The 12,500-nt window shown below is 44.0% G+C and overlaps 2 protein-coding genes across 4 annotated transcripts in view; one reads left to right on the top strand and one right to left on the bottom strand.

Moving 5' to 3' along the window:
• The window catches only part of LOC123514691 (delta(24)-sterol reductase-like), a 19,702-nt gene extending 17,621 nt beyond the window's left edge, over positions 1-2,081 (bottom strand). Inside the window, exons 1-2 of the mRNA XM_045272745.1 lie at positions 1,894-2,081; positions 679-817 (exon numbers count right to left, since the gene is read on the bottom strand). Of these exons, the coding sequence (XP_045128680.1) occupies positions 679-817; positions 1,894-1,973 (219 nt within the window). The 5' untranslated portion in view covers positions 1,974-2,081. The remainder of the gene's footprint in view (positions 1-678; positions 818-1,893) is intronic.
• The window catches only part of LOC123514693 (cytosolic Fe-S cluster assembly factor NUBP2 homolog), a 44,623-nt gene continuing 34,162 nt past the window's right edge, over positions 2,040-12,500 (top strand). For 2 of the 3 annotated variants that reach the window (XM_045272749.1, XM_045272746.1), the window contains exons 1-2: positions 2,040-2,173; positions 2,802-2,885. In XM_045272749.1, the coding sequence (XP_045128684.1) occupies positions 2,870-2,885 (16 nt within the window). In that variant the 5' untranslated portion in view covers positions 2,040-2,173; positions 2,802-2,869. The remainder of the gene's footprint in view (positions 2,174-2,801; positions 2,886-12,500) is intronic. The other variant, XM_045272747.1, reaches the window with a different exon arrangement.

The following is a 12,500-nucleotide window of genomic DNA, read 5'->3' as shown; positions in this document are numbered from 1 at the left end:
CTGTTCCCGTGTGAATGAGAGGAGATAGTGAATGAGTGGCATCCGAGAACATAACTAAAGCTAGATGTCAGGAAAAAAGAGTGCAAATTGATAAATAAAAGGTGTCCTTCAAGGGAGAATTTTATAATTAAAGTTTGTTTCTAGTGTTTATTTATTAATTTGTTTTTTGGAATATAGAACAGCAGAGGAATTTTATGGTTATATGAATTTTGACACCTACAGTTGACAAGTCGCAAGTACTGATGCCAGTGCACGTGGCAATGATGATGATGATGATTGCATAATTGCTGCTGACTGAAGCTTTAAGATTGACTACCTTTGGAGCAAGTGGCACTCTTCTCACGTTTTCTCATAGGTCGCCTACACACACACACACACACACACACACACACACACACACACACACACACACACACACACACACACACATTCTCAGAGACTTCAACTCCTAATCATCAATCTAATTTTCAGCTTACACTATATAATATAATGGAGGTTACTGGGATCGAATTTCAAGGGTTTTTCATTCCACTTATAGCTTAATATGTACTCGGTATTATTTAATTGTAAAAAAGCACCCTTGAAAACCCACTAGTTATTTTTGTGGCCTTAGGAAAGTCTGGCGAGAGAATATAGTGTTTCTATGGAAATACGGGTAACACTCGGGTCATCACTAACTTGCTTCTGTACACTGGCGACCTTCTTGTCATGATGCTGCGGGGCTGAGCTGAGTTTGAACACCACCCATGAGCGAGTGTAGTAGTATATGTCGTAAAGGAAGGAGGCTGGCAGCAGGAAGAATATGACGATCACCCATCTGAGGGAAGAGAAATAGACGTAATGTCATTCTTTCATTCATTCTTAACTTATCTATCCATCTTTCCACCCGTCCATTCATACTCGGCCATTATTCCGCTCGTTCTTTCATCTATTCTTCGATCCATCCTTCCTGCCCTATCTATAAAACGTAAAGAAGAAATATCGAATTCACGGCCTACATGAAATTATTACACTGGCTACCTTAGTATTTCCTACGTACGTACCGTAAAAGATTGAAGATTCTTTTAACCCTTAACTCATTCACTCACGTGCTTAGTTACTCAGTTCAACTACAAATGTGACTGACAAGAACAAAGGACTGAAAACATCACTTTAAAAACTTTTATTTCTACAAGCCAAAGCTATCTTCTATGTCTGGATGCCATGTTGTATCTTATAACAAGTATTTTCATCTTATCTCATTAACGTCATTATTTTTACCATGTCATCTTATCACTGGTTGCTACGTACGAGCGCTGAACGATATAATTTGGTGCTTGAACACAAGGCGACAGGACGAATTATTCTGGGAGCGTAAATATTTTGATGTCACCTGCAGCATACGGTAGTGAGATTTGACGGTGGGTTAAAGTTCACTTTTTATCATATGAGAAGAATCTACTAATCTAATCTTAAATCATCTTCCATCAGGCGACAGGGGAAAATGTTTCGTACGGATCGATACGACGCACTCATTGAGTAGAGGAAGTATAATGTTTTTTTTTTTTTTTTGTCACTAGCGCTTAGGTTACGTAATACAATACCATTGGTTTTCAAATAACAAATGCAGTTCAGTTATTGACAGAAATCAGCATCTGCCAGTACCATATCTGATATTATTACTCTGATAGTGCTGAGTAGCTGGCAGTGGCTGATCGCTTTCAATGATCATCTTAGTTGAGGTGCATTAATCTTTTAAATTATATTGACGATGAATACACACACACACACACACACACTATTCTGGCAAGCACAAAATTATGAAACATCACACATGGTTAGTAACGAGGGGTATCTATGGTTATGTTATGGGTACTCGCGCTTGGATTCTGCTGTAACGTTCCTAAGACTTACCTGTAATGGATCAGCACATATTCGAGCCAACCCGAGGAGGATTTTGGGGGAGCGCTAGAAAAGAGGGAAGTAGAAGGCATTGTTCTTGAGTGTTACTGTCACACACTACCTCTGTCCCGCTCGCTGCCAGCCACTCGCTCCCGTCCCGCCCTCACCGTTCGACCCAGCAGTATCAGTCTCCCTCACCTCATAGCTGGCAAGCCGATGTGGTGTACAAGTTGCCAGCTATCGCCTTCAGTAACATAACATCGTCTGATCCAACAACTCAAGGCCGACATTGGTGAGTGACTGCAGATTCATCCCTTTTGCTCGTATTCGTCATAGCCAAGTTATACCTTACTGTGGTGTCATATATGTCAGTATGATAATACATTGGTAATGAAATGTATGGGTTGATTAGGTTATGTTTATTGGAGATAACATGTACTGTAAGCTTTTGCAGACTCACGGGACAGAGATCAAAAAGGTTCGCAAACTTCAACTGGTGTTATGGACTTACGGTGTAGATGTCATAAAGACTAGCAGGGAACGAGGAGAAATTTTCAGTGATAGAAGGGGAAGGCTAATTTCTGCTTCCATTTATTAACGAGATCTATACCGGCTCTATATATAAAAGTTTACTTCCGAAGTTTCCTCTCTGTTTGAGCTTATAGAATTGTTGGAAATAGCTTTTATGTCTAATTTAATCATATCTACCTAGAACATAAGAAAAGCTGCAAGAAGGGCAAGATTTCAGTAGCTAAGAACTCCATCTCCATAAATCCTTTGATAGAAATGAAGGAGTTTTTTTTCATGTTATGGGATATAGCGTCTGTAAGTAACGGGAATAAGATAGTTGGTGTCCTGATGTTATAGTCTATATCTCCATTATCAGGATTTCAGTGATCTAGATTTGTCCATCTCCACAGGAAGGCCTGCGCCACCTGATTTCCATCATGAGCGCCAATGCCCGCGACCTTGAGGATCTAGTGGAGGAATGCCCCACCAACTTGGTGAGTATCTCGATCTAGCGTTGTGTAAGTGATAAATTGGGGGTGCTCGCGACCCTCAACTGTCATGCTAGCTGCCTCTTTGTGTGTAATTCACCACGGTCGTCTCCTGGTCACCCAGCCAGCCTTTCCCATTACAGAGCGAGCTCAGAGCTCATAGACCGATCTTCGGGTAGGACTGAGACCACAACACACTCCACACACCGGGAAAGTGAGGCCACAACCCCTCGAGTTACAGCTAGGTGAACAGGGGCTTGCCCATTTGCCTCGCCGCTTTCCGTGACTCGATCGAACCCGGATCCTCTCGGTTGTGGGCCGAGCGTGCTAACCACTACACACGCCCGGTAGCTCAGTGGTTAGAGCGCTGGCTTCACAAGCCAGAGGACCGGGGTTCCATTCCCTGGCCGGGTGGAGATATTTGTGTGTGTCTCCTTTCACGTGTAGCCCCTGTTCACCTAGCAGTGAGTAGGTACGGGATGTAAATCGAGGAGTTGTAACCTTATTGTCCCGGTGTGTGGTGTGTGCCTGGTCTCAGGCTTATCCGAAGATCGGAAATTATGAGCTCTGCGCTCGTTCCGTAGGGTAACGTCTGGCTGTCTCGTCAGAGACTGGAGCAGATCAAACAGTGAAACACTACGCGGAATGTGTGTATCAAGGAATATACAGAGAGGAAGTTGTGGTGTGGGTTAAAATTTGGAAGACAGCAACGGTGCTGCCATCTGTTAGAAGTGAGTACTTTCATAAAAAAAACGTTTTCAGGAGTAATTTAAGAAGATTTCTCCCATGTTTCCTCCCCATCCCTTATTTTTCCCTGCATTCTCTCATGGCTATGAACTTGTAAGGCAAATAATATATATATATATATATATATATATATATATATATATATATATATATATATATATATATATATATATATATATATATATATGCGTTTTCTGCCCGTGTCCACCTGGGCCACACCATACTCCTCACTTGCACCGCCTACGTCTGTCTCGTGACCCCTTCTGCCCTTGGTGTAGGACAAGGATTCTACAGTATAAGGATATACGGGTTCAATGAGCGGGCTGGAGGGACCTTAGCTTCTAACAGATGGCGTGCGGGTCGCAGGTAGTAAGGGGGTGAGGGATAGGGGGGTCCATCAGCAGCGGAGGATGAGCGCCGTTACAAGATTCAAACAGTCAGTCAGTTACAGGAAGGAGAGCAAGGCACATCAGCCATCGCCCGCCTCTGGCTGGGCCACACCACGCTCAGTGCTCACTTGCACCGCCTACGTCTGTCTCGTGACACCTTCTGCCCTTGGTGTAGGATTACCCCTGATGCCATGGAACATTTCCTGCTTCAGTGCCCACCCTTCCACTCTCAACATACTACAGTACGCTCCTGGCTCTCTGCCCTGGGCATCACAACACTCGACCTGCCCACCCTCCTGGCAGCCTCAGGCATCCACCCCTCTTGGCAACCTGCTGTTCTTCGCCTTACTTGTGCCTTCTTGAGCAAGACCAGCCAGCTACTACGCCTGTGATACCCACACAGGACTATCCCAGGGCTCATAAGAATCCAAAACAAACCACAAAGATCTATGGATCTTTATGAGCCCTGGGGTAGTTCTGTGTGGGTATCACAGGCATGGTAGCTGGCCAGTCTTCCTCAAGAAGGCACAAGTAAGGCGAAGGACAGCAGATTGTCAGGAGGGGTGGATGCCTGAGGCCGCCAGGGCGGAGAGCCGGGAGCATAATGCAGTATGTTGAGAGTGGAAACGTGGGCATTGAAGCAGGAAATGTTCTATGGCATCAGGGGTAGTCCTACACCAAGGGCAGAAGGGGTTACGAGACAGACGTAGGTGGTGCAAGTGAAGAGTATGGTGTGGCCCAGGTGGAGACGGGCAGAAAACGCAGATATATATATATATATATATATATATATATATATATATATATATATATATATATATATATATATATATATATATATATATTTATACCCCCGTGGGTGGGTCAGTAGATGGCGTGCTGCAACCTGATTGGTTGATTCAGTGCGTGGCCTGGCGGCGTGTGTCGGCCGTGGTAAAAAGCCGTGTAGGTCTTCTTTTTTGTGTGGGTAATATCTGTAGGTCTTGTGTTTGTAGATTCATGGCTGGTCTATCTTGTGCTATGTATAGTGATTCCAAGAAGAGTAGGCGGCGTGGGTCCCTTTCGCGGTCGATGATAGTGGTGTTGTTTTCCAGATGTTTCCTTGTAGCGGTAGTTTTATGTGATGTGTTGTAGTGGTTCTTGATTGTTCCGTTCTGTAGGTGGCAGGTGAGTCTCCTTGACAATGTTGTCCTTGTCATCCCAATATATGTTTGAGGTCCACAGTCCTCAATTTTGCAGGCGTGTTTGTAGATGACATGATCTTCTTGTAAAGGAGTTTTCTTCATGGTGGTTTTGTTTTTTATCAGCAGCTGTGACGTTTTCTTGGTGTTGTAGTATATGATGAGTGATATGCAGTCTTCTTCGTTTGTAGGCTTGACGTGGTGTTGTATGATGTCTTTGATGATGCGCTCGTCTGTCTTGTACTCTGTAGACATGATGTTTTGTAGTAGAGTAGTATTTTGTTTTTCTTTTCTGGATCGTCTTTCTTGTACCATTTATCTATGGCATTCTTGATGGCTGTGTTGACTTCTGTGTTTTCGTAGCCGTTGTTAATAAGCACCTGTGTGATGCGTTCTAATTCTTGGTGGGTGTTGCTCCATGTTGAGCAGTGTGTGAGCGCACGTCGTATGTAGGCGTTCATGGTGGAAGTGCGGTAGCGTTGTGGGCATTCACTTTTTCCATTAAAGCAGGATCCTATGTTGCTGGGTTTGGTGTAGACAGTAGTAGTGAATCCTGCATTTGTAGCAGTGGTGAGGACGTCGAGGAAGGGTAGGTTTTTTTTTTTTTTTTTTTTTTACATTACAAGGGCACTGGCCAAGGGAAAACAGTGTTGGAAAAAAAAATCCCGCTGGTTGCCAGGCCCTGTTAAGAGGAAAGTAGGAGAAAGAAAAACAAAAAATCTAAAAGGAGGGTCCAGTTAACGTAAGAGGTGTCTTGACACTCCTCTTTTGAAAGAGTTTAAGTCATAGGCAGGTGGAAATACAGACACAGGTAGAGAGTTCCAGAGTTTACCAGTGTAGGGAATGAAGGAGTGAAGATACTGGTTAACTCTTGCATTAGGAAGATGGACAGAATAGGGATGAGAAGAAGTAGAGAGTCTTGTGCAGCGAGGCCGCAGGAGGGGGAAGGCATGCAGTTAGCAAGTTCAGAAGAGCAGACAGCATGAAAACAGCGGTAGAAGACAGATAAAGATGCAACATTGCGGCGGTGACTTAAAGAATCAAGACAGTCAGTTAGAGGAGAAGAGTTGATAAGACGAAAAGCTTTAGATTCCACCTTGTTTAGTAAAGCTGTGTGTGGATCCCCCAGACATGAGAGCCATACTCCATACACGGGCGGATAAGGCCCTTGTACAGAGCAAGCAGCTGGGAGGGAGAGAAAATGGACGAAGACGCCACAGGACACCTAACTTCTTGGAAGCTGATTTAGCAAGAGTAGAGATGTGAAATTTCCAGTTTAGATTTTTAGTGAAGGATAGACCGAGTGTGTTTAATGTAGAGGAGAGGGAAGTTGAGTGTTATTGAAGAAGAGAGGATAGTTGTCTGGAAGGTTATGTCGAGTAGATAGTTGTAGAAATTGAGTTTTTGAGGCATTGAACAAAACCAGGTTTTCTCTGCCCCAATCAGAAACAAGTGAAAGATCAGAAGTTAGGCGTCCTATAGCATCTCGCCTTGAGTCATTTAATTGTTGTTGGGTTGGGCGTCTGTTGAACGCTGTTGAATAATGCAAGGTGGTATCATCAGCATAGGAGTGGATAGGGCATTGAGTCAGATTTAGGAGATCATTGATGAATAATAGAAAGAGAGTGGGTGATAGGACAGAACCCTGTGGAACACCACTGTTGATAGTTTTAGGGAAGAACAGTGACCGTCTACTACAGCAGCAATAGAACGATCGGAAAGGAAACTGGAGATGAAGGTACAGAGAGAAGGATAGAATCCGTAGGAGGGTAGTTTAGAAATTAAAGATTTGTGCCAGACTCTATCGAAGGCTTTCGATATGTCAAGGCCGACAGCAAAGGTTTCACCGAAGTCCCTAAAAGAGGATGACCAAGATTCAGTTAGGAAAGTAAGAAGATCACCAGTAGATCTGCCTTTACGGAAACCATACTGGCAATCAGAGAGAAGGTTGTGAGCTGATAGATGCCTCATTATCTTCCTATTAAGGATAGACTCAAAGGCTTTAGAAAGGCAGGAAATCAAAGCTATAGGGCGGTAGTTAGAAGGATTGGAGTGGTCACCTTTTTAGGGACAGGTTGAATGTGAGCAAACTTCCAGCAAGAAGGATAAATAGAAGTAGAGAGACACAGATGAAAGAGTTTGACCAGGCAGTGAGCGAGTTCGGAAGCACAGTTTTTGAGAACAACAGGAGGGACTCCATCCGGACCGTAAGCCTTCCGAGAATCAAGGCCAGAGAGGGCCAGGAAAACGTCTTTATAAAGAATTTTAATTTTAGGGATGAAGTAGTCAGAGGGTGGAGGAGTAGGAGGAATATGCCCAGAATCATCCAAAGTTGAGTTGGTAGCAAAGGTTTGAGCGAAGAGTTCAGCTTTAGAAAAGAAGAGACAGCTGTAGAGCCATCTGGATGAAGTAAAGGAGGGAAAGACGAAGAAGTAAAGTTGTTAGAGATATTATTGGCTAGATGCCAGAAATCTCGAGAGGAGTTAGAATTGGAAAGACTTTGACATTTTCTATTGATGAAAGAGTTTTTAGTAAGTTGGAGAATAGATTTGGCATGATTACGGGCAGAAATATATAGGGCATGAGTTTCAGCAGTTGGATGGCTACGGAACCGTTTGTGAGCCGCCTCTATCATTGACAGCACGAGAACAAGCAGAGTTAAACCAAGGCTTTTTAGCTTTAGGGTTAGAGAAAGTATGAGGAATGTATAGCTCCATGCCAGAGATAATCACCTCTGTTATGCGCTCGGCACAAAGAGAAGGATCTCTGACATGAAAACAATAATCATCCCAAGGAAATCAGAATAGTACTGCCTTAGTTCCTCCCACTTAGCAGAGTTAAAATGCCAGAAGCACCTCCGCTTAGGCGGGTCCTGAGGCTGCACTGGAGTGATAGAACAGGTAACGGAAATTAGATTGTGGTCGGAGGAGCCCAACGGAGAGGAAAGTTTAACAGAGTAAGCAGAAGGGTTGGAGGTTAGGAAAAGATCAAGAATGTTGGGCGTGTCTCCAAGGCGGTCAGGAATACGGGTAGGGAACTGCACTAGCTGCTCTAGGTCATGAAGGATAGCAAAGTTGAAGGTTTGTTCACCAGGTTGGTCAGTGAAAGAAGATGAAAGCCAAAGCTGGTGGTGAACATTGAAATCCCTAAAATGGAGATCTCAGCAAAAGGAAAGTGAGATAAGATGTGCTCCACCTTGGAAGTCAAATAGTCAAAGAATTTTACATAGTCAGAGGAATTAGGTGAGAGGTATACAGCACAGATGAATTTAGTTAGAGAGTGACATTGAAGTCTTAGCCAGATGGTAGAAAATTCTGAAGATTCAAGATTGTGGGCACGAGAGCAAGTGGTGTCGTTACGCACGTATGCGCAACATCCAGCTTTGGATTGAAAATGAGGATAGAGCAAGTAGGAGGGAACAGAAAAGGGCTGCTGTCAGTAGTCACAGACAACTGTGTTTCGGTTAGGAAGAGAAGATGAGGTTTAGTAGAGGAGAGGTGGTGTTCCACAGATTGAAAATTAGAACGAAGGCCACGAATGTTGCAGAAATTGATAGTGAAAGTATTAGATGAAGTGTCAAGACACCCAAGGTCGACAGCAGAGGGGCAGTCCGACCTGGGGACATTTATGGTCCCTCCCAGAGGGGGACTCCGAGGCAGGGCGTGGTGAAGCCATTATTAAATTTTGATTTGAAGAGAGTGTAAAAGTGTAAGGTGTTGTAGTGTAGTGTAGGAAGTAGTAGAAGTTGTCTTTAGAGGGCAGGCTGCAGCTGCTCAATTGTATAAATGAGACCACAAAGGGAACCGGGAATAGAGGACACGGGGAATCACTCAGTCTGCAGCACTGCCTACATCCCCGTAAGTACCTCTCCTGGAGTATTCCACCGGGCGGCAGGTGACTACTGCCTACTCCTATATTCTCCTATGTTCTGTACTGCTTCTTCGTGGGTAAAGTTGAGGACGGAGGCTTCAGTGAGGCGATGCTTGAGTTGCTGGAGTTCTTCTTGGTTTTTGACGGAGACAAAAATGTCATTCTTCTATTGTACCCATGTAGAAGTTGGCGAAAAGCACTCCAAGAGGGCTTCCCATGGCGACTCCGTCTATCTGGCGGTACATGTTGCCGCGGGGGCAGGTGAAGGGGGCTTCTTTAGTGCAGAGTTCCAGGAGGGTTCTGAGGTGGTTTTCAGGGACGTCAAGGTCTGGCGTGTTCTCGTTTCTGTAGATACGGTCCAGGATGTACTCTATTGTCTTGTCCACTGGTACATTGGTAAATAGGCTTTCTACATCCAGTGAAGCAATGATGTGTTCGCCGGTAGGAGGAGGTGCATTTAGTAGTTCCAAGAAATCACTGGATGAGTTGAGTGTGTAGCTTGAGGGGACGTAAGGTGTCAGGATCGCGTTAAGCTTCTTGGCAATGCTGTATGTAGCAGTAGGTATTTGGGAGATTATGGGGCGAAGCGGATTTCCTTGCTTGTGGGTCTTGACTGTTCCGTATGCGTACCCTGGAGAAAACTCCCAGTGAGTGTGGGGAATTTTATGGATCTTGAGTTCATGTTGATGGCTTTCACGGTGGCGTTAATTTTCTTCTTGATGTCTTCTGTAGGGTTGCGCTTGATCTTGGTGAACTTGGAGGTGTCGGAGAGGATGTTGTCTATTTTAAGTAGGTATTCTTTTTTAATCAAGACGTAAGCGGCTGTTTTGTCAGCTTTCCTTATAGTGATGTCACTATTTGAACGTAGTTCCTTGGCTGCTTGAAAGTGTTCTTTCTTTATTATATTGCTGTTGTATGATCCTCTTTGCTTTGTAGCTTCTGCTATTAATGCTGCTTGTAGCTCGTTGGTAGTAGTTACTTTCCCGGCTTTCTCAAGGTTGTATATGTCATCAAGTAACACTTCTAGCTCGAGCCTTTTGCGGTGTTTACGGGTCTTGATAAGTAATGGCAGTTAAGCCCAAGGTTGAGTACTTCTTCTTGATGGTGCGAGAGTATGAGGTTTGGGACGAGGTTGATGTAACCTTTGGGTGGTTTAGGCAGCTTGATGTTTCCTCCATACATTCTTGATAGTTTAGATATGTTTCTTGCTTCTACTCCTTTTCGGTGCTGGGCTTTCAATCGTAGTAACTCGGCATTGATGGCTTCTTTAGTGTTATCAGGAGTAACGGTTTCGTTCCATCTTCTTTGCAGGTCTTGGATTTGCTTTTTAAGTGTTATAATAGTTTGCTCTTTTCTTGTATTTGTCTCTCTACAAGTTCACTCCGAAACTTGTGAGTGATATCAGCATTTCTGGCGTTGTCGTCGTGGAGTTTTATGTTAGTGTAGCCAGGGAGTAGATTCTCTTGTTTGCAGACGATATTGAAGGCGTGAGCAACTTCAGCATTGTTCAGTTTTGCTGAGCTTTCTCTATTTGTCTTATTAATTCTTTGTTTTGAGCAGTAAGAGCCCCGATGAGCTGTCCAAAAGTAGAGTTGTTTGCAACGTTTCGTTCCTTTTCATGGAACATCTTCAGGCAGAATATATATATATATATATATATATATATATATATATATATATATATATATATATATATATATATATATATATATATATATATATATATACAGTAAAGTCCCGAGTTACGTCGGTCTCGAGTTACGTCAAACTCGTAGTTACGTCAGTCCACTATAACTATAAGGCAATTTAAGATTAAAGAAATTGAAAATTTATAAATCGTAAAGCGCGAGATTTATTGTTATTGTTGGTGGTTACCCGTCACACCGCCCGCCTCACGCTTGAATACAATAACACCCTGCCTCAGTTCCACCACACCGTCGCCCATGGCAAGAGTGTTATCCTACTTCTGCGTTTACTTACTCAAGTTCTTAGTATCTTGCTCAATGGCACCAAAGAGAAAACTTTAGTGACAGCAGTGATGCTAAGAAAAGGAAAACCATTATGCTACAAGAAAAAGAGGACGTAATTAAAGACATGAGAAGGGAGGCAGCAGCTCTGTGTGAGCGAGTGAAGAAGAAAATGGGAAGCCCGTCACCATGACAATGGGGAGGCTGACGACCTTTGAGGGTTCGCGCACCCATCACAACAATAACAACTCTGGAGCCTCGCCTGGGCCACACGACTTTCGCAGCTCACTTGCACCGTCTGCGCCTGTCTGCTGATCCCTATTGCCCTTTCCTATTGCATTTCCTGCCCCGCTGCCCACGCTTCTACTCCCACCGCACTGCACTACGCTACCAGCTGTCTACCCTGGGCGTCACAACATTCGACCTGCCCACCCTCCTGGCGGCCTCAGGGCCACCCCTCTTGGCAACCTGCAGTCCTTCGCGTTCGTGGCCCTAATCAACAACAAAAACAAACTTGTGTTTCATATTCCTATATAGTTGTAAATAATATAACAATATAACTTACCTGAATGACCATAAACAAGGATTGGTTGAGAACTCGATAATATGCTTTGAAATGTACGGAAACTCGAGTTACGTACAAAATCGACTTACGTCATGTTTCAGGAACGTAACTCTGACATAAACGAGATATATATATATATATATATACTATATATATATATATATATATATATATATATATATATATATATATATATATATACAGTAAGGTCCCGGGTTACGTCGGTCTCGAGTTATGTCAAACTCGTAGTTACGTCAGTCCACTATAAGGCAATTTGAGATTAAAAAAATTGAAAATTTATAAGTCGTAAAGCACGGGATTTATTGTTATTGTTGGCCGCCAGGCGTCACTAGTGGTTACCTTCTACACTGCCCACCTCACGCTTGAATACAATAACACCCTGCCTCAGTTCCACCACACCGTCGCCCCTGGCAAGTGTTATCCTACTTCTGCGTTTACTGACTCAAGTTCTTAGTATCTTGCTCAATGGCACAAAAGAGAAAACTCCTTAGTGACAGCAGTGGTGCTAAGAAAAGTGATGCTAAGAAAAGCCAGTTACCATGACAACGGGGAGGTTGACGACCTTGAGGGCTCGCGTACCCACCATCACAACAATAACAACTCCGGAGCCTTTACCTGGGCCACACGACACTCGCAGCTCACTTGCACCGTCTGTGCCTGTCTGCTGATCCCTATTGCCCTTTCCTATTGCATTTCCTGCTCCTCTGCCCGCGCTTCTACTTCCACCACACTGCACTACGCTCCCAGCTGTCCACCCTGGGCGTCACAACATTCGACATGCCCACCACCCTCCTGGCGGCCTCAGGCGTCCACCCCTCTCGGCAACCTGCAATCCTTCGCGTTCGCGGCCCTAATCAACAACAAAAACAAGCTTATGTTTC

This window comes from Portunus trituberculatus, chromosome 38 (assembly GCF_017591435.1).
Source record: "Portunus trituberculatus isolate SZX2019 chromosome 38, ASM1759143v1, whole genome shotgun sequence".
NCBI lineage: Eukaryota > Metazoa > Arthropoda > Malacostraca > Decapoda > Portunidae > Portunus > Portunus trituberculatus.
This window is presented reverse-complemented; position numbering and strand designations above follow the sequence as displayed.